Here is a 22,785-nt window from a genome sequence, read left to right as displayed (position 1 = left end):
CGATACTTATCGAAACAAAAATACCATATTACAGTATTTCTTATCATGTGGTTTTAGGGAAACAACTAAAATAATATTAAATTGTTTTTATTAATAATTATCTTTCTTTCTAGCTTTTGTTTGAAAAATGTTATAATACTTGGTCTAAAAATTTATTTTCAATGGGCAGCTGAAAGAAATGTTTTTATGATTTTATAAAAACCACACTTTGTTATTCAAGAATTATATAAAAAAAATAATAGATGGAATATGTCTAATGTCTACACAACATCGATACAATCGATATCACGATTGGGTGGAACATGACCATCGATAGCACAATTTCTGGCATCGATAAATATTTAAATTTAGGTAGTGTCATCTTTGGTTTTCAGTATAAAACAGCGCAATTTGTTAGCCACAGACAGCCACACTTGTTGCATTTGTAAAAAATGTTACAATTATTTAAACAAAATTGATGGCTAACAATACCATTTAAAGTGCGTGCGCTTATTTCGTCAACTTAATTATGTGTCGCTTTTTAGTTAACTGCAATTAAGGTTTCCGTTTCTTTGCGTGCCGTGTTTCGTTTGCGTTAGTATTTTCTCTGCGTGTGTGCTGTGTATGTGTGTGTGTTTGTGTGTGTGTGAGAGAGTGCGCTTATTACTATTGCCTTGTGCGGCATTTTTGGTTAAACAAATTACCACGACTAACAGAAGTAAGCATAATGAGGTGAAATTAAGTAAATCGACAGTTTATTGTCTTGCAAAAATTCAACTGCAAATAGAAATTCAAGCAAAAGCGGCAACACAGCCCAGATTTTAAATGCAAATGAGCAAAGAAAAGAAAAGAAGAAAAAAAATACAGGTTGTCGCTGCGCTACGCTTTGGCATTTGTTGGCTTGGCTTGGCTCTCGCTGCGCTGCTGCCGCTGTTGTTGTTGTTGTTGTTGTTGTTGTCGTCTTGGCTGCCTTTTTAGTTGGTCAATGCACGGCGCTAATTAAAGCAATATAAATACTCGTTATTTGTGGGCCGTGGGCCGTGTTTGCGCAATAAGTACACTTAACATTGTTGCTGTTGTTCTTGCTGTTGAGCTTTGCGTTCTAATTTTCGTTGTGGCTTCTTTTGCATTAGTCTCAGCTGTGGGCGTAACGCCTTTTAACAGTTGCTGCCGCAACTGATGCTATGATTCATGCTATTGCAATGTTAGTTGCCAGCAAGAATTCGGCTGTGCGTTTGAACGGCAACAACAACAGACACCTGTGGCATCTTGTTTATGCTCGCGAACTTTAACCGGTGTGGGGCAAAAGTCAAATTTTGACAGCTGCGTGGCGCATCCCAAAAAGTGATTTGAATTAAAAAAGCTCGAATGAGAGAAAAGTGCTTTTCATCTGAAGCTTTTGTGCGTGCTGCATCTCTTGCGGGGGATGCGAGAGGGAGAAAACACTGTTACGGCAAGCAATGTTAAAGCATAACTTAACAGCGCTGTTAAGTACAGCAGCAGAATGTTAAGTTGCAATGAGCAAAAAAGACATTCCATAAATCCAATTATATTAAATATTTTTAATTAGCTTAGTTTTTATTTAAAGCACCAAATGTGCTAATTCATTTTTGATTTATCGTTTTTTTTTCTTACAGTTCGTTATAATTTCTGTGATTCTTGTGCATGTTTAAATACAACTTTAAGAAAAAATAAAAATAAATTCTCAACAAATATCAACGACAATAACTCCGCTTGCAACACGCCTCCGTCTCAATCGTCGTTTTGTACGTTTCCGTCCCAATGCAGAAAATGCCCTCGCAAATTTTAAACGATGGAAGTGGCGCTGGCAGCTTGAACAATGCCGCCTCGTTGCTGGGCGCCTCGCCCAATTGCATTACAGTGAAGACTGCCTACAATGGTCAGATCATAATCACGACCATCAATAAGAATATCACGTACGAGGAACTGTGCTATGAGATACGCAACATTTGCCGCTTTCCCATCGATCAGGTGACTTCAAGCATATCTCAAGATCTTTGTATCTTTACCCAATGTGTTTACCTTCTTCTACAGCCCTTCACCATCAAGTGGGTCGATGAGGAGAACGACCCGTGCACCATATCCACCAACATGGAACTGGATGAAGCCATACGATTGTATGAGATGAATTACGACTCCCAGCTGGTTATTCATGGTAAGTCGAAAGTCTTTTCTTATCGCGATATATATATTTATATTGTTCTCTATGCTGTAAGTGCTTTATTTGATGTTCACGATGTTATCGAGTTGGCGATAAGCACTTTTTGTATCCCAGGAAATGCCAATTAATGTGTCACTGGGGTTAATGTGGGTTGTTCTTGAATGTCATAAGGAAACACCAGGATTGGGGCGTAGAGTGTGTACTGTAAGATTAATTATGGAGCACTAAACGTACACTAAAGGAATTTGTATCTATTTTTTGAGACTGTAATATCGAGGAATTGCAAAAGATACAAAAAAAAATGGGGTAAAATGTGAATGTTATTGTGGAAATGTATGCAACAGGCAGTAGGAAGTATCTCCGACCCCATAAAGTACATATATTCTTGCTTAGCAACAATAGCCGAGTCGATCTAGTCATGTCCGTCCGTCTGTCCGACCGTCCGTATCTATGACCGAGGCAATCTAGGAACTAATAAAAGCTAGAGACTTATTATTATATAGAATATAATATTCGTCGCGGGCACTAGAAGGACCTATATTCAAGGTTTCAAGTTTCTAGCTCTTATATATATATTATATATTCCGCTAGTCGATAAATTACCTCTTTTCCCAGCAATCACAATCACAAAATTTGACATGTATCTTCTAGATTAGTATAAACAGATCAAGTATCTTTCTATTATAAATGTCGGTAAAAGAAGGTGAAGGGTATCCACTAAAAGAATATTAAAATTTTTAGTCAAATATATTATTCAAGTCTTTGAATATCTATAAAAAAAAATCAATAAAATTGCACATGTTTTGACTTCCTCTCTGTAAATTGAGAGCTTCACTCTGTCATTGACAAAACTCCTCCAGAATTCTTAAATACCTTCTAAATTAGAAGAAGTAGAATATTATTTCACATAAGTTAGACGATACTACAATAGGCTCTTCGTTCTTTAATGGATCCCAATTTAAAATATGCAATGAATTATTAAGTTAAATTAAGATTCATATTTTATGCTTGCTTGTGCAAAGCAATTTTGCTAGAGATTGGGCGCAGTTTCTGGTAAACACAAATCGTTAATTAAGAAGTAAATTTATTGTTTGTTTATCCAGACTTTTGGTTTGGGCTGTGGCTTAGCTGAAAAGGGAATACGTTTTATGTTGCAAAAGGATTCCTCGAGTTGGGCCATTTACATAACACGCACACATGCGCATTTGAACACATTTGTTTTGACCCGCACAACTATGCGAAAGTTTTTAATTTTGACAAATTTCATTATCAACGTTTTTCGCTCATTTGTGGCTGTTGCCGGGTTCGGGCTCGGGGTCGTGGTTGGGGCCGGACTGGACTTGGCTGTTTGCGGCTTTCAGATGTAGCACAATTTAACCGCAATTTTGTGCACATTTTGAGCCTGGTTAAACAATATGCCGTACGTTGCTTTATTAGCCCAATAAACGGTGCCTGGCGTTGCCTTTTGGCAAACACCCGGCGTTCCCGGTTGGCCCCCGTGCAGCCCAAATCCAAACAGCAGTCGACCATGTTAATAACATAAAATATTAATTAACTTGTGCAGGCATATTACAACACACACACACACAGACACACACACAGACACACTCGCCAAGACAGACACGTATATACACTCGCCTACAGGCTAAACGTTTTGCCCCGCGCCCCTAAGTAGACTCCAGTTTTTGGTAACTCACTCGTTTTTCCGCTGTTGTTCTTACAGTTTTTTTTGTTTGCTTGTTCCGCTCAGCTCATATCTGCCCTTTGACCCGCTTGCTGCTGCCGACTTCGTTTATAATTCATTATAATTAAATTGTTTGCTGCCAGCTTGGTTAGCCTGCTTTTCAAAAATTAAATTTTTGTGCGGCTTATTCTTCTGCTTTGGCATTGCAGGCACGCCTGGGAGTATACCTCGCACACACACCAGCACACACACACATTCGGACTCTTTAGCCATCTATTTAGTTAACTGTCTGTGCTTAATTATCCTTGCCACAAAAAGTTTTTGGCTTTCGCCCCATTCGAAATTTTCCTAATGACAAAAACAAAATGTTTCGACAACAACAATAAATAACTGTAAAACACGTAAAACAACAAAATGGGACAACACCAGAATTTTATAACGTTTTGTGGTCCAAATTAACATTTAGGGGTAGAGTATTTTCTTACAAAAAGTGGAAAGGCTTGAAAAACGAATATAGCACAGAAATATAGAAAGAAAAACTAAATGGAATCAAAGGTTCACAACGTAGAATTATTCTCAAGCTGTAATCGATATTTTTCATATTCTATATATCTACATCCATATCTTTATCCAAATATAGAACTGTCGTACAGTGTCTCTTAAGGCTTTTGATTAAAAGTATATATTTGTTATGGTAAGATTCCATTCCATATTCCATATTCGTATTATTTAAAAAAATAGTTTATTACAAGAAAAACATTTAAGCTAATATATACTTTTGCGAATCGGAGGAAGGCAAATCGTTTTATTTCTCGAGCGTTTACTGTACTTCTAATTGCGCTAGAATAACTGTTAGTTGACTAGCCAAAAAAGTTAAATGTTATCGCCTTTTGATATCTAGAACTTTTTGCAAATATATCCGCGAATGCTTTAACTCTAATTCATGCCTTAAAAGTTAACCGTTATCTCGGGCTTCGTTCCAGTGTAGTTTATTTTATTTATGTTGTTGTTGTTTTTTCGGCTGTTGTCGTAAATAGCAAAAAAGTGAGTTCAGCCAGCAAAAACAGTAGCTGATATAATTTTGCTACCGCAAAACACTCAACAAAGTTTAGAAATGTTTTCTTTATTTTGCATATATTCCGGCTTCCGGACTATGCTCTGCATGTTCCCATCCATGAATATTTGCAGCATTTGTTGTAGTTCTTGTTTTTTTGTTTGTATCCACGTGTGAAAAAATGCGGCTTAAAATGTATTAAAAGCATTTTCTATGCGTTTTTCTCTCCGCTTCTGTGTCTGTGTGCCAACATATTATGCTGCTGCTACACACACACACACACACACATGTACATACATACGTACACAAGCGTACCGCAAAACTCATACAAGCGCCTTAAAAGCATTACACGACGCGACTGTTGATGTTTTGCTACCTTTGCATGTTTGTTTGTGTAGTTATTGTTATTGCTACAGTTGTTGTTGTGGTTGTTTTGTTGTTGTTGTTGTTGATGCTGCTGCTGCTGGTGTTGCTGTGTGTTGATTAGTAAATGCTGTGTGTGTGTGTGTGTGTGTGTGGGGCAGGCGTTTTTATAAGCCGTTGTTTTGGTTGCCTTGTGTTTTGCATTCTACCTTCCGGTTTCATCTCCGGCTAACAATGAAGCGTCTGCCCCTTTGTTCCGCTCTCTGCCACAAGCGCGCTCTCTTTCTCTTTATCTCACCGCCTGTCGTTATAATTTATGCGCCTGCAATATGGCAACGCTGGCCTCTACTCGCACACACACACATACACACACAAATACACACACTAACACGCGCGCAACAAACTTTATCCAGGCGTACAAGCTTCGAAACACATAAGGTCGATATACAAGATGCCCTCACAGCAGAGCGAGATAGATAGTTAGCAAGAGAACAATTTCCCTCCCAAAAGACAATAAAAAAAAAAAAAAAACAGCTGAGCGCTGATAGCATTGCCAGCTGAGCTGCTGTGCTGCTGAGCTCGCTCAACTGCTGGCAATGCTGCGCCGGCGTTTGGCTTTTGCTAGGCGGCTGCAAAAGTTTCAAAGGAAGTGAAATTGAGCGCAAGTGCAGGAGCCGAACTTTAAAAGGCGTCCGGCGCTGCTTCTGCTTCTGCTGTTGCCTGCCTGCCTGCCTGCGTCACCTGACATTGAACAGCGGGCAGACACACACACACCGATACAAGTACGGGACGGCTCTCATTATGTGTGTGTGCGAAAATATCCCTAGCAAAACTTTTGGACTGCGTCGGCATTCGTCGTTCTGTCGCAACACTCGCGCCGTGGCTGCTCGCCTGTCTGGAAGTGCCGTGCGGATAGAATAAAACGGAACAAATTAAAACAAAACAAAAAAAAACAAGAAAGAAAGCTACGCTTTTTTCTTGCTGTTGCTAACGTCGCGTCGTCGCGCACAGCAAATATACCAAATTACCCCATACACACGCACGCACACACAAACACACACACTCACAAGTATATATAAATTATACATAATATAAAGTATAAACTGAGTGAAATTAACTAAAACGTTGCCAATTGTTGACACAAAACGTGAAAAGCCCAGCGAAAGGGTTTGTTAATTTATTGAAATACAATTCTTAGTAAACTTCTCGCTGTTCGCCCAAAAAGTACTTCAAAAAAAGGAAAAAACAAGTAAAAAATTTGAAGCACAAAAAATCAATTGCCGCGGGGCAATATTTTTTGACTGGCATCGCATTTGGTTTGGAATTCTGATTAGTTTTTCCGTTTTAATTTTCTTGTGCAACGGGGCGTATGATTGAAAGCTGCTGCAAATGACTATTATAACTATTTTTGTCTCGAATTAAGCTTTCGACTTTATAATCGTTCGAGCTGCTCAGGTTTGAAACATTTAAATGTCTGCTCTTAAGTCGATATTTAAGTGGGATTGTTGAAGATTAAAGCACAGTCGATTGACTGTGATTAAGAATTGTATAGCATGCTTTTAGGCTTTATGCACAACGCAGACAAGTTTTACTTGCAGTGAATGAATGTTGGGCTTATGCTTAAGTCATTTATGTCAATTCATTTGTTAAATAAGCTTCAGTTTATCTGGAATTCAAAACTTTCTACTGTCTTATTCATTTCAAATGTGAGCAACAATAATTTCGTGAATTCAGTATCTTAGTCAATTATATTTGATTTAATAAAAATATAATTTGAATAGTGAAAACTTGAGTTCAGCAAAAACTGATTTAAAATTCCTTTTACTTTATATGTCAGAGGGTATTCTACAATGCTTTCTACGCTTAAGTTTCAACCATAAATCATTCAAATATTTTTTACTCTAATTTTAAATTTTAAATGCAAACGAGCAGCTCGTCATATTTTTGCTTGTCCTTTTTGTATGGCATTGTATTTTTTTCTGCTGGAACAGGGAAAACAGGACGCGTGTTCACCTTCAATTTTGCGGTATACCCGCAAGGCAAGTGTCATGTTTTACATTTGTCACTTAATCAAATTGTTGGTTGCGACTGAATCCGGTTCATGTTAACGTCGCACCTCGTTTGCTCAGCACCAAAATCGAATCATTGATTTCCATTTGCTTCGCTGATTCGTCTTTCGGCTGCTGCGGCGCACACAGACAGACAAACAAACAAACACAGAGGCAAACAGACATGCCGCAAAAAAAAACACACACTATACACATGTGTGTTTGTGTTTGTGTAAGACCCCCCGCCCTAAACTTGACCCCAGCAGGCATTTGCACTTCATCCAAGCGTTGATGACGCCGTCGCCTGCCTGCATTACAAGCCCAAAAGCTGTCTAGGCCAAAAAGATGCCCAAATACTTGGTACTTGACCAGGCTAACAAACACAAACACACACAGATACACAGACACACACACATGTGTAGCTAGCTGTAGCTGTATGTGTGTCAGTATGTTGCCAAGACGCTGCAGGGCGCACAATTTGCGCTCGCTTTCTCCCTCCCTCTCTTTCTTTCTCTCTTTTTGGCTCTCCAGACACGTGTGCGTGTGTGTGTATGTGTGTGTGAAAATCAAAAGCCCACAATCGACAAATTTGTTGGCCAAGCTGTCGCCTTCAAATGCGATGCCATTTAAATCTTGTTGTTGTTGTTGTTGTTGTTGCTGGCAGATCAACACATTTACATTTTGGCATTGCATACTTTTTGGGGCTCGCCCTACGCCAGCCCTGCAGGGAGTGGGCGCATTATGATTGTTTGGCATATTTTAATGATGCCATTGGGCTTAATGAAATTATAGTTAGCTCTCAGTTGGCTCGTATAACCCCAGCCAACCCCAAGTCAGCCCCCACCCCCGCTTAGTCATGCACATGACGTACATTTGGACTCGTTTTGCATGCATGGCCAGCTACAGAACGGCGTCAGCTCTCAGCGAAAGCCGCACTCGCATTTGGCTGCTTTGCCTTTGAGTTGTTTGCGTCCTTTCTTGTGGCGTGAAATTTAACAGTGCAAAGTGCTTCAGCTCGGACGCAGGTGGCTTCGCCAAATGGCCAGGCAGCAGGCACCAGGCACTCACAAATTTATGGTTCTGCTCGTTTCGCCTTCGCCTCTGACGTCACTCGCAGACAAATTTTTGTTGCTTAACTAGGGGTCAGAGCGGCAGCAGGAGGCTGCCGGAGCAGACAGAGAACGCGGCTTTAAGATGGCCGCTCGCCTTATTGTTGTTGTTGCTGCTGTTGTTGTTTTATTTATCGTTATTATCGCTGGCAACTTGAGTGGATTTCGCTGGGGCGTGTCCTGATAAACATCAACGGTTGACTGCGCCGTGTGATGTGATGTAAGCCCATTGTTTGCAGATACTTAAGCATTGTTGATTCGCCAATTCGTTGAAGTAGCACACTCTTTATATATATATATATAGAGAGATATATATACGTATTGTAGTTGAATTGCTAAATCTGGCGTGGTATCATTTAATCATTGAACATTGACTGGCTCTTAATAATAGATGTTGACAACGGCATAATGCATTAATTATCATATTATATTGTGTCACAAGCATTATTTCACACTGCTTTGTATATTTCTGATTGATTAGCCCCATTAACTATGTTTCGAGCCGAGTTGTTGGGCATTATTGGTAATTCATGTAATTGATACTTGCTCAACATGTTGCCCATTCATTTCAGTTCGATTACAGTGCGTATGCGTAATGCATTCAATATGCTAATCCTTCTGTCTGAAGATATATGTATGTAGTATGTGTTTATATGTGCATGTTTCTATGTGCATATTCTTGAGGTTGCATCATAGACTGAAGGTAGATGCATTCCACAAATCTAGAACTAAATTGCATTTTTAATTGCATGTTTTGAGGAGAACTACGTTTTACCTTATAACTATTATAAATCAAACATTATTGTTTTCCTGACAAGAAAAATAGCTCTTCGTCCAAATGTCGTGCTTCGATTGTGACTATCAATCAATTTTGACATGTGCCATAATTAAGTAGTTTATGGATAGAGCTCAAGAACTTCTGATTTTTAAAAACATTTACTAACTAAACTATCGTCTTACACGATTTGGAGTAACCTTTATTATGTTATCTCATATGTTAAGATTTTATTATTCTGTTAACAGCTACATTATTATGTTAACATTTTATTAGTCATCGATATCAGTGTTGCGTAACGTGATAATATTCTACATGTGTGTTACTTTAATAATACTTACTTTAATATTGTGTGTTACTTTAAATACTATCGTATAATACATACTTCTCTTATGCTTAAAGATTTTTGATGCAAAAGATATAGTCCGAAGGCTCTAAAAGGTCCAAGGATTAGCCAAAGGTTTGGTTCTGTAACAAGTAACGTTATATTGAATGCGACTATATAGTTAATCTAGCCGACATTTCCCTGCTTTGCCAAGCCTGATCTGCTGATTAAAGGCACTGTACAAATAATTTCAACAATTTTTGAGCTTGTCAGTACAATCAGCTTTATATAGACCATACAATTTGACCAAACTATACTTAAAATTTGTGCAAGGACTAGAAAGAGAGACTAACCCGGTTAAATATACAGTTTGAAATGATAACTAAGTACTCTTAAAAACAAGTAAAACAATTTATTTAACGACATTTTATCATTTGTGTCAGCTTCCTTTAGAGGAAAGTTTGTTCATGATTTAATTAAAGCGTTTGCAGAAAGTTTCTATTAAAGGATAAACCTCGTTTAGCTGGCAAAACAAGTTGCTCATAAAATTATATTCTCATTTCGAGTTTATTGCAACGTCAAAGGCTCTCTGGGGTTAGCCACTGATTGATTTACCGCACACTGTTACTGAGTGGGTGGGTCCTCGGTTTGGGTGGTTGGGTGGTTGGGTGCTGGGGCAATGTTAATGCTGTGCAACTAACCAACTTGTCAGCTCGTTCGGTGACCCGCTAACCCCGCATTTGCCGCCCAACTGCATGCCTCTGATGGGGCACAACCAATATTCATGCTCCAATTGCAGCCACCAAACAATGCCTGGAAAGTGTGTTTATATTTAGCAAACGATGTTACCCAAAACACGCGCCCGCCCTGCAGCCGGCTCCCACTGGGCTGGGACACTCTCAATGGGCATTCGCTTGGGGCCCTGGCCAGGCTGCATTGTCAGCACAAAAGCAAGGATCGACTGACTTGTCACGACAGAAACCACTTGCCTCAAGTGGATGCTGCTGCTGCTGCTGTGGGAGCCACCCTCTGGTTGCCTCGTTAATCATGCGAATTATGCATGAAAGTAGAGTACTTAATTTCAATTGTCTCAACAAGCTACAAGACCAGCGACAGCGACAACGAAAACAACAACAACAACAACAATGTCCCAACATCAAGCAATTTTGATGTGACCTACCAATACACTTGAAGAAATTTTCTATTTACACTTGACTGCACTGGGGAGGATTGCATACTTTCTCGGCTGGCCGCGCTGCGAGTAAAATTTCCCTGCGCAGTTTGGCATACGCTCTCTCGCATTTCGATACTCTCTTTCGCTATGTAGTTCCCTCTCGCTTTAACTTCATGGGCTTTCACGCCTTTGACAATTTGCTGCAACTTGTGCGCTCGTTTGACTTGGGTTAAATTGTTTGTGATTGTCGCAGCGCCGCTGTATGTGTGCGCCGATGTGTGTGTGTGTGTGTGTGTATGTGTATGTGTATGTATGTGTGTTTGTGCGCTTGAACAGAGTTGTCAGCTGTTTTGCTTGCATTTCGCCGCATCTCTCCCTCTCGACGTTGCGCTGTCTCGCTCCCACTTCTGCTTTCATGCTGTGTTCTGCCCATTATTACACAATTTATATTTTTTTAGGTGTGGTTTCTGCGGCGACAGCCCCGTCTGCATGACGCCCAAAGCCGGCCACGCCCCACAGCCGCCCATTGCCTGCAGTTTTTAATCAATCATTTTAAACTATAGAATTTGCACGCCAGGGGGCGCAGCTGTCGCTTGGCTTTGAAAACTTTTGCATTGCATAGTTTTGGGCAGCCCGCGGCGTTGCTGCCCGTTCTCAACGGTAAATGCAGAAAGTGCCGTTGCAGCTGCTGCTGGGCCTTGTCCCGGTTTCTATTCTATTTTTTTGTTGTGTTCGTTTACTATGTGCTGCCATGTGCCACACAATTTGCACTTGAGCCGGCACAGTGGGACGGGAGTTGGTTGTTTTCTGAATGAAGTACATAAATGACATAATATTTCATAAAGTTATTAATTACAAGAAGGATATTGCCTTTTTATTCATTGTAGTTTCGGTATGCGATTTTTAAGGGAAAGTGGAAAACGGTGTTGTATACAATACTTAATTCTATAAAGGAAACGGTTCAAAAATAGTTGCATTCGATTTTTAAAAGTGGTTTTTATTCGCTTCAATTAAAGCGTTCATGAGTGAGAAGCAACAGCTTAAATAATTTTAATTTCAAATGATAAACTCTATATATTCGAGGGTATTTCTTATCAAACTATTACAGTTTGGGCGTTTATTTTATGATTTAACTAAAGTGTTTTAGCACCAATAACTTTTCTATTCGTAAAAAAGAATCGAATTCTAAATTTTGATTTGTGATCACACTTGCTCCACTGTGCAATTTTGTCTAAAGTTTTCATTCTCTTTGGGTTGCTTGTGCCCCACTCTTCGGTACGCTTGTTGACATTGCCAGTTTATGCAAATTTGCGGCAATTAATCGCAACTAGCGGCAGCGGCAGCGGCAACAGCAAAATTCAAGTGCAAAACAAACCGAACTGAATCTTCAACGCGCCGCGTACAAAACTAAAATAACAACAACAGCAACAACAACAAACACACGCGAATTATGGCTTGGGGCTACTGGTCCGCCACGACAGTGGATCGTGGACGCTCGCCACGCCGCTTGACGCAGTGCACCCCGCTGCCCGTCAACCTTGTGCAGCAGGAGGAGGAGGAGGAGCAGCCGCCGCCGTGCATGCCACAACAGCAGCAGCAGCAGCAACAACAACAACAGCAGCAGCAACAGCAGTCGCAGCAGTCACAGACCTGCCCCTCGACACCCTCGGCCAGTCAACAAGGAGGCGGCGGCACACTCTGCTACAGTCCCACATGCCGGTCGCGCTGCTCCAGTCCCTGTCCGGGTTCACCTTGCGGCTCGATAACGCCGCCTCCGCCGCCGTTGCTCACATCCTCGCAGCAGCATCTGCATCAGCACTCGAACAAGAATTGCCCGGCCGCACAGCAGTTGCTCACGCACCTGGACTATGCGGCACGCAGACAGTCGCTGGATCAGCTGGACAGTCCGCAGGTACTGAACACGGTACTTAATAGAACAGGGCTCCAGAGCTGTGCCTGATTCGAACTGTAAAATGCCAAAAAAAAAGAAATGAGACCAATTCAAGTTGATTACAATTTTGGGCGCAAATCCGCGTAAAGCCTTGTAAATGGGACAAGGTATGCGATAAAGAGTTTGATGAGGGATCAACAACTATATAGATATATATGTTAGGAACTTGACTGGTGAATAATACTATTCAAATCTTCAAGATTAGAAGTAGATTTGTTTTCTACAAAGAATTTACTACATTTTTGATAAACACTGTAATACATAGATTCTCTCAGACTAGAAGAATTAATATACATATACAAAATACATATGCCTCATGCAAAACCTTTTATAAGAAAATTATACGAAATTGTGAAGAAATTAATTACAAAATTGAATTCCTAATTTCTCTTTGACCTAATTCTTCTAGAAATTTGAACCATATACCTTAGCTCTATTGTACTTTATTTGCTTAACTAAAGATTCTTAGGAGCTGTTTCTTAGCATAGTTATTTATTTATGGAATACTTCGATTAGTCTTTTATAGCCATAGCTAAACATTAAACATTGAAGATTCCCCATATTTATTTACGTTCTTAAGAGAACAGCTCAAATGTGCTTTTTAGGAGCACTTTCTAGGAATTTACCAAGAAAAACTCTAAAAGCAAAAGATTTGATGAAATATACTCAAATAGTTTGGAGAAATTGGATCAGAATCGCATTGCGGAACAGCCCCCAAAAGCAAGTAATTCGTGTAATTGGAAAATGTAACATTTATTGAATGGGTAGTCAAGGCAACGAATGTTGTAAATCAAGCACAGCTCTCTAGGGACTTGAGCTTATCAACTGACATTTGTTCCCTTCCCTTCTGTGTGTGGCCAGTCGAAGTACTTTGATATTCAGGCCAATCAGCTGTCGGACATCATGTGCCGCGGCGCAGTGGTCAGTTCCATACAGTCGGCCAACAATACGCTGACCAGAGGCGTCTCGCTCCACAGTCGCAGCGGCAGCGCCCATGGCAGCCATCACAGTCACAGTCATCATGGCAGCGCCCACGGCTCGCTGGGCTGTCTTCAGGGCGGCGTCGGAGTTGGAGTCGGCGTGGGCGTGGGCACAGGCAGCACGGGCAGCATTGGCATGATATCCGCCAGTCACATCGATACGGGTGATTACGATGTGCCGCATCCGCATCCGTATACGCATCATTATATGCAGACGACGGCGTCGGTGACGCCGCCGCATGCGACGCTAAGCAGGCCAGGATCGGCGGGTGCTGTCTGCACCGGGCATGACTCTGGCTCCGATTCCAGCCAGGGCTGCGGTGGCTCCATAATGGGCGGCATGCTGGTGATGGGCCATGCCGGGCATATGGGCAGCCTCGGGCATCACAGCACCGGCAGCGGCTCGCTGGGTCGCTGCTCCAGTCGTTGCCACAACACCACCACCACCACCACCGATGACTCCGGTGGCGGCAGCAGTGGCGGTGGCGGTGGTGCTATCGGCGCCACTGTGGCCATCGGCGGCCCCGGCATGCTAATAGACTATCATCATGGCCATCACAGCGGCAGCGCTGGCAGCGGCCTCAATGGCTGTGGAGCCGGCGGTAGCATCGCTGGCGGCAGCATTGGTGGACGCAGCAGCGTCCTGGGCACCATACACAATGGCCACGGGCATCATCATCAGCAATACCATCACGAGTGCATACACTACGAGCGTCTGCCCATTCCCGTGCCCATTCCCACGGTTCCCATGGGCGTAACGCAACAGCACGGGCAGCAACAACAACACCAGATGCCCCCGCAGCATCAGCTGCAATCCGAGGAGGAGATTGAGCCAGCCTATGCAACAGGTAATTGTGCGAGATGGGCAAGAAAATGTCCAGAATTGTGTTTGAAACTAGAGTGAAACCGATTGGTGAACAAATTAAAAGGGATAAGTCTGCTTGAGCAGAGGGCCTAATACTCTCATAGTTTTAAACGTGGTTCTACTTGTTACTAATATAAGTCTGACAATATGTGACTTATGTGATTAAAAATCGTGTTAAATTATTTGATTATTATTGTGTTATTTAAATGTGTTTTATATTATTTATTAGATAAACAGTCCTTTAAATAAAATAATAAAATAAAAATTAATTTCGTTTATAATTTGACCCATGCATAACTTAATGTTAGACTCCTCAAAGAAAAGTTCAAGTTGAATTCAATAGAAAGTATTCAAATATGTGCTACGAAAAATGGGGGAAAAAATGCATAAATTTTACTTTAATTGTTCAGGAAGAGACCTATAATATTCGATATACATTTGAACTTACTTCTAGACTTTTAAGCTGACATGCCAAAAATGAACTTTTAATTATTTATAAACTTTTAAATTTTCTATACTTTCTATACTACATACAAACCAATCTTCAAATTTATATGAAAATGTTGAAAAATATCTGTTTTTAAATTATCATTTAAATATATCAAAAATATCAGGGTCTTCTTGGGATACAAACACCAACTATCATCCTACTTAAAGGACCTTAAACCATGTCATTCTTCTACATAGAAAGTCACTGTTTTTATATGCATTAAGTGTTTATTTCAATTAGCTTTATTCACGTTTTATTTCACTTGAATAAGTAAATATTTCTTTGAACATTAATTTCCATCCCTGATCTTATCGTCTGCGCCATTCGCTGCGCTCTCACTTGCTCCCAATTAGAGTTCAGCGCGTCGTCCAATTCTAGCGACAATTCAAAGGCCTCTTGAGTCTGTTATTTCTTTGTTATTCTGTTTTTCTTTTGTTGTGCTTTTTGAATTCGGTTCTTTTGCTCGCTTTTGTGGCCTCAGTTCGCAGCTGAAGCTCGCGCGGTGACGACGCCTTTCGCGCGTGCCAAAAAGCCTCAAACATTTAAGAAAATATCATAAATATTATTTTTATACATAATAACTTTAACTAGTTTTAATTGGAAACCGCTTTTGCGCCCGTGCGGCTGTCTGACCCGCGCTGAACTCGCCACAAAGACGACGATGATCATCTGGAGCGGCTTCTGTGAGGCGGCACAAATTTACAGCACCCAAACGGCCACTTTTATGAGTGGTGGCTTCTCGTGTTAGTATTGATCTGATAGACCCACTTCAAGTGTCAATGGCTGTCAGCTTCGATGCCATATAAGAGCGTGAGATCAGTATTGAATTATTTATGAATCAATAACTGCCATTAAAGTAGTCTGTGGACTGCTTGTCGGGTTTTTTATAGCTAAAATTTGTTTTATCAGTTGAACTAATCAAGTTTTGAGACCTTCACGTAGGCTACCTTTGCGTCACCTTCCACACGCATACCACAAGAGATCCACAAGCATGTTTCTCCAAATAAGTTTCATATGAACTTCACATGCATTCCATTCATACATGCATTCATTTCATATGCATGCCACATGCATTCCAAATGTACTTCACATGTATTTCACATGCTTTCAGATGTACTTTACATGTGTTCCACATGAGTCCCAGATGTAACCAGATGTACATTTCATACGCATTCCACATGTTTTCCAGATGCGCTGCATATGCGTTCATACTACATTATGCATTCTACATGCACTCCACCTGCAGTATACATGCATTCTGTAATTCATATCCATTCCACATGCATTTCATAATCTTTCCACATGCATTCTAGATGTACTTTACATGTTGTCAATATACATTCTAGATATGTTGCATATGCATTATGCATTCATTTCACATGCGTTTTATATGCATTCCAGTTGTACTGCATATGGATTCTACAAACATTTAACTTGCATTCCACATGCGTTTCGAATGCATACCAGATGTACTTCACCATGCATTCTACATGCATTCCACATGCATTTCCACATGCGTTCCGCTGATTTATTTTGTGTACACAATCCTTGTAAACATCCGGTCGACCTTCACACTTTTTGCCTACTCAGTTCAATGACTAAACTACTGTCTAACGCACCTGCTTTCCCAACGAAGCTATTTTTATTTCCCAATATTTCTATCTGGACTATAAATTTGCCGAGTTATCTCTGTGCCAAGCATTTACTATAGCTATGAGTAGCTGCGGCTATACAACAACACCCATACACAGAGCGAAAACCAAACAAATTTTGTCATACATATCGCATATCGCTCTGATAAGACCCACACTCTCATGTGTCTGTGCATAGATAAACGCCTACCAGACACGTATGTATGTAAATAGGTAGGCAATACCTGATATGACATTAGAAGCAGGGAATTCTAGGTCAATGCAAGGCATGGGCTAGTTGTGATCGGGTTGCCTCAATTTTGCGGCCTTGTGGCGAGTCAAATGTTGAAACGCCCCGTAGGAATGAACAGCAGTTGGTTAACTAATTGAATATGAATGTTATAGCTAAAATATCAAAACTCTTGTGCGAACAATTGAACTCAATTGAGACGGACACTGACTGACTGGATCGTTTGTCTCTTGGGCTGCACGGAAAACTTAATTAACTGCGGCAATTACTTGGAAAAACTTCTCAAAGAGCGCTGCGCTCTCGCTGCTTGTGTTGTGTACATGGTGCGTGGCCGCTCCAGAGATAAGACCCGACCGCCTAGCGCTCGTCTGTCTCAGTCATGGAGTTGGTTCTGTCATGTTAACAAGCCACATCAGACACACAATCGACGGCAAATGTGGCTGGGCAAAAATCCGTTTATAAGTAAAAAAAACAAAAGTAAAAATAAATATAGCAAAAATATAATAAAAAGACACAGAAAATATACAACAAGAAAATCACTTTGCTGGGCTTTAGTGTTCGGCCAGTGATATTGATAAGGTCAGGCTCACCATGGGCAAAACAACTGGCCGTAAGCATAAAAATGAATTGAAAGTGAACAGTTTTGATAATTATTTTGTATACCTATCCACGCACACATGGCCATTTAATACAATTTGTTTTGTTATCGTTTGTATTTTGCAGTATTTCCGAATGTTCCTCAAGCGCCAGGCTTGTCCTGTGATGGCGAAGATCGTAAGTCTTTCTCTCTGTACTTTTTTTTTAAACAATTTTATTGATTCCATTCTGATATCTCCATCCAATAGGCAGCATCTACAGACGAGGCGCACGTCGCTGGCGAAAATTATATCGCGTCAATGGACACATTTTCCAGGCCAAACGTTTTAATCGCGTAAGTAGACACATATGCGTGTATTTTTGATATCTAATAGAAACACCACTGCACATTGGGCTAATGAAACAAAAAGTGGAAGTCATGAGACCTATATAAAATGAAAAACACATATAGAATTACTATTGAAACCAAAATATAGTTTTAAATGAGTAAATAATATATCTATGATTAATTGGTATATTAATCGAAGGTTGAAACTTATTTTATAAGTTTCCAAAACTTTTTTGCAATGTTTATGTTGTTTTTGTTATATAAATAATTATATAGAATCAAATATTCAAGATGAAAACGTAAATTTCTCAAGACCAAAATAATCAATAATAAATGAAATTAAAATTATACATTAAAAATACTCTTTGCGAGGATTTAATAATTTATATACACAAAGATCGAAATCGAAGGATCGACTAAATTTTAATTCGTTTATATTTATAATCAAAAAGATAAACTATATTTTATAAAATAATTAAGCAAATAATAATTAACTCTTTTCTGTTTTTTTAGCGTGCCTTCTGTGCCTATTGCCAGGATCGCATCTGGGGCCTGGGTCGTCAGGGTTTCAAGTGTATACAGTGCAAGCTGTTGGTGCACAAAAAGTGCCATAAGCTGGTGCAGAAGCACTGCACCGATCAGCCGGAGCCGCTGGTCAAGGAGCGTGCCGAGGAGGCCAGCGATCCGATGCCGGTGCCATTGCCACCGCTGCCGTACGAGGCGGTTGGCGGCGCTACCGATTCCTACGAGCCACACGAGCACGCCCATATTGTTGTGCCGCCACCGCCCGAAGATTCGATGGAGCCGGCCACCCAGCGCCAGTACTCGTTGAATGACTTTGAGCTGATACGCGTCATTGGACGCGGCAGCTATGCCAAGGTGCTGATGGTGGAGCTGAGACGCACGCGTCGCATCTATGCGATGAAGGTGATCAAAAAGGCGCTGGTCACCGATGACGAGGACATTGACTGGGTGCAGACCGAGAAGCATGTCTTTGAGACAGCCTCGAATCACCCTTTCCTGGTGGGACTGCACTCTTGCTTCCAGACACCCTCGCGCCTCTTCTTTGTCATTGAGTTTGTGCGCGGCGGCGACTTGATGTACCACATGCAGAGGCAACGTCGCTTGCCGGAGGAACACGCTCGCTTTTATGCAGCTGAGATTAGTTTGGCACTAAACTTTTTGCACGAGAAGGGCATCATCTATCGCGATCTGAAACTGGACAACGTGCTGCTGGATCATGAGGGCCACATAAAGCTAACGGATTACGGCATGTGCAAGGAGGGCATTCGTCCGGGTGACACCACCTCCACCTTCTGCGGCACACCCAACTATATAGCGCCCGAGATACTGCGTGGCGAGGATTATGGCTTCTCGGTGGACTGGTGGGCACTCGGTGTGCTTCTGTACGAGATGCTCGCTGGTCGCAGTCCCTTTGACATTGCCGGCGCTTCTGAAAATCCAGATCAGGTACGTTTCATAGACTCACCCATCTCCAGCAGATGTCTAACACTTTATTCATTAATTGCAGAATACTGAGGATTATCTGTTCCAAGTAATTCTGGAGAAGACTATACGCATACCGCGTTCGTTGAGCGTCAAAGCTGCCTCCGTTCTCAAAGGTTTCCTCAACAAGAACCCTGCCGATCGCCTGGGCTGCCATCGCGAATCGGCCTTCATGGATATTGTTAATCATCCGTTCTTCAAGGTTATTGATTGGGAAATGGTAAGTCTAAGGCCAACGCATGGACACTATCTGTTTGTGTGTATTTGATGATGTCAGTGTTGGTAATAATGATGATACTTGTGGTGCTCCAATCATTATAGAGCTCAAAAGTAATTATTTAATGGTCAAGCTAACCCGGAGCAGAGCAGAGCTTTCTTTTTCCTGTATACCCTGTTCCTAAAGAGAGAATTTATATATATTTCTGTCTGTCCGACTTTATATAATATATATGCTCCTTGAAGCGTAAAATTGTATGTAAATCGGCCTTTGCTTAAAGCTACACTAAAAATGACAGAGTAAATGAAACTTCTTGAAAAATAAGATGTTGAGGGAGTCTTTTTGGCACCCTCGACATCAAAATAAGATAGTGAAGGATAGATATGTAGGGTATAAAAGTGAAAGAACCTTTAAATAGGATGGTATATTTATATCCTTATATGAAACATACATCATCATTGGAATTTATGTCAAGAAATATATATTGTAATGAATGAAGACAACCTAAAATAATAATTGTTTGTCAGCTTTTAATTTATTTATTTTCTGGTGTATTTTGAATATTGCGACAATTTTAACCCATATGATTAAGTATTTAACGTACTATATATAATTTTGTGTATGAAAAGATTGCACAAAAGGAGGTACAACCGCCTTATATACCAACCCTGGATCCTGGCGATCCTTATATGACAACAAACTTTGACGTTCAATTTACCAGAGAACCGGCTGAATTGACGCCAGACGATCCGTAAGTTTTGTGTCAAGAAAAACAAAACTAAAAAAAAAAAAAGAAATACCTTCTAGTTTTGGTTATTTTGTTCTATTTGTACAACGACGCATGAGACAATACCCAAAAATAAATTATACGAATAATAACTTCATAGCATTCGCGGTCAGACTAACAGCAGGTAATGTTCGCTCTCAGCCACATTGTGAACCCGCCCGCTGTCTCCTACTCGACTCTCTATTATCAATCAACCACCCCCGCCCCCCACCGCCCCCTCAAAAATAAAGATCACGCCCCCTACCCTGCTCGATCAATCTACTTATCATCATTATCATCAATACACACACAGAAAAACGCACACGGACATGCATTCGAAATGTGTCCTGAGCCTTATTGAATTGTTTTTTACGTTTGCCGAAATTGGCTGGCACTTTAGCTATAATCATTTTATTTTTACTATCTTTGCATATCCTCTACACACACACACACACACACACACACACGCACGCACACGTCTGCACAACCAAACACATGCCAATTTCAACCTCATGCAGCTCGAACGCAAACAGGTTTCGCCTCCATTCAAGCCACGCTTAGACTCAGATCGCGATCTGGCTAATTTCCCGATCGAGTTTACCGGGGAACCGGTGCAGCTGACGCCAGATGATGAGTAAGTTGGTTTTTTGTTATAATTCTCTTCCTCTAACATCGATTTTTGACAATCCAATAGATCTTCAAATATTATTTATACTAATATATTGTTCTCTTCCATAGCCATGTCATTGATAACATCGATCAATCGGAATTCGAGGGCTTTGAGTATGTAAACCCCTTGCTCATGTCATTGGAGGATTGCGTCTGACACCACGAGACGTGTGATTTACATCCATATAATATACGTGTAAGTAAAACCTGAGCAACCGATCATACTTTTGGGGTATTCTCTGTAAAACTAAGGGTAAATTTATCTTCATGATAAAGGTGTTTTCTACCCATTGTAATGGGAGAACTACTTTCATTTGTCTGGCGAGTAAAGTTTCTTGCAAACTTTTACCATGAATGTTAAAGTACGTGTCAAGCTTGAAATGAACTTTAATTAAAGTTTTTAGACATTTCATTACGCTTTTAATATATCTATTGCAAAAGCAAAAAAAAAGCAACCCATATTTAAACTTTTTAGACTCTTTAATTGAAATTGAATTTTATTATTAACTTTTGCAGCTTTATGGCGAGGATTCCAGTGATTACGATTCCGTGGCTGACGATTTGAGCCTCTTGCATTTGAACAGCGCGGGAGGTGCAGCCAATACCAATAATAATATAAGCCAGCAGCAACATTATCGCCAACAGCAACCGCTACAGGCACAGCAATATCATCCATACCCACAGCAACAACAACAACAGCAACAACTGCAACAGCAACATCAACAACTGCAACAGCATCAGCAGCAGCAACATCATCATAATGGTAACAATAACAATCATAATAATCAAATGCAAGCAAATAATAATAAAAGTCTACTGCAGCACATGTTTTGCCTTCCATTGAACTAATTAAAATTACGAATTAGAAAAAGAACAGCAACAAGAGCAACAGATAGCAGACAGCAACAACAACTAGCAAATGCAACAAAAATATATATATATATAAAACAAAAACACAAAATACTAAAAAAGAAGCAAATACAAAATTAAGCAATTATAATCTTCTATAAAAAACATGTCTTAAAACGAACACTACTTTCATACCAAAAACAAAGGAATGAAGAAAAAACGGTCACAAGTTGCGAGTATTAAACTAAACTACAAATGATTACTTTACTATTTAAGCACCTAGGCAGCTAGGCAAAATCTATGCATGCAACAACAACAACAACAATAACAAACACACAACAGCAACAAACAATTTCATAACTCAATGCAAGACTTTTCAGCAAATTCACCTAAAAAGAATGCAGCAACATTTTTAGCATCTAAACAAAATATATATAAACATATAATTTTTAAATATTTAAAAGCAAAACATTTAATTTTACAACAAACAAAAGAAAAAAAGTTAAAAAATATAGATACACTATTTAAAAAAAAAAAAAAAAGGAATGCAAAATCAATCTATTATATTTAAGCGCGTAATTATTATGTAAAATGTATGTGTGTTAGTGTTAGTGAGCAGAACGGTTTTTAAAAGCAACAACAACAAATTGATACAAGTGTGTGTAAACAGAAAATCCTTTAAAGTATAGACCTAATTGAACTGGCAAAATTATCAAAAAAAAAAAGCATCAACATTTGATGACACGAACAAACATTGAGAATCGCTCTAAAATAAATATACATATATATATTTATAAGCAATCGATAATTTATTGTATTTTCTGTATTATTAAATTTACACAATATCGTAAAAAAAAAAGAAGAAACATCCGTCTACTGGCAATTTTTTTGTTTTGTTAAGTATTAGAAACACATTCCACATTGTACTTACTATACGAAATTGTTGTTAAATTTTTGTAAAATACGTATAAGTATGAGATTTTCAGCAAGCAA

General features: G+C 40.0%; 1 protein-coding gene across 7 annotated transcripts; it reads left to right on the top strand.

The window, feature by feature from the left end:
- Positions 1-398: 398 nt before the first annotated feature.
- Positions 399-21,853, top strand: LOC115759844 (atypical protein kinase C). 7 transcript variants are annotated; one of them, XM_030700969.1, is made up of 11 exons: positions 399-697; positions 1,617-1,971; positions 2,035-2,155; positions 17,584-17,634; positions 17,706-17,791; positions 18,299-19,255; positions 19,317-19,511; positions 20,793-20,908; positions 21,013-21,139; positions 21,460-21,706; positions 21,766-21,853. In XM_030700969.1, exons 2-9 carry the CDS (start codon positions 1,762-1,764, stop codon positions 21,098-21,100), a joined length of 1,824 nt encoding a protein of 607 aa, XP_030556829.1. In that variant the 5' UTR covers positions 399-697; positions 1,617-1,761; the 3' UTR covers positions 21,101-21,139; positions 21,460-21,706; positions 21,766-21,853. The 7 variants fall into 7 exon arrangements, with proteins under 7 accessions (XP_030556829.1, XP_030556820.1, XP_030556803.1 ...); XM_030700960.1 differs by lacking the exon at positions 20,793-20,908 and adding an exon at positions 20,138-20,259; XM_030700943.1 differs by lacking the exons at positions 399-697; positions 1,617-1,971; positions 2,035-2,155; positions 20,793-20,908 and adding exons at positions 11,955-12,617; positions 13,506-14,472; positions 20,138-20,259.
- Positions 21,854-22,785: the final 932 nt, after the last annotated feature.

The sequence above is a fragment of the Drosophila novamexicana genome, unplaced genomic scaffold, assembly GCF_003285875.2.
Source record: "Drosophila novamexicana strain 15010-1031.04,08,12 unplaced genomic scaffold, DnovRS2.1 tig00000008-arrow-pilon, whole genome shotgun sequence".
Classification (NCBI taxonomy): Eukaryota; Metazoa; Arthropoda; class Insecta; order Diptera; family Drosophilidae; genus Drosophila; species Drosophila novamexicana.
This window is presented reverse-complemented; position numbering and strand designations above follow the sequence as displayed.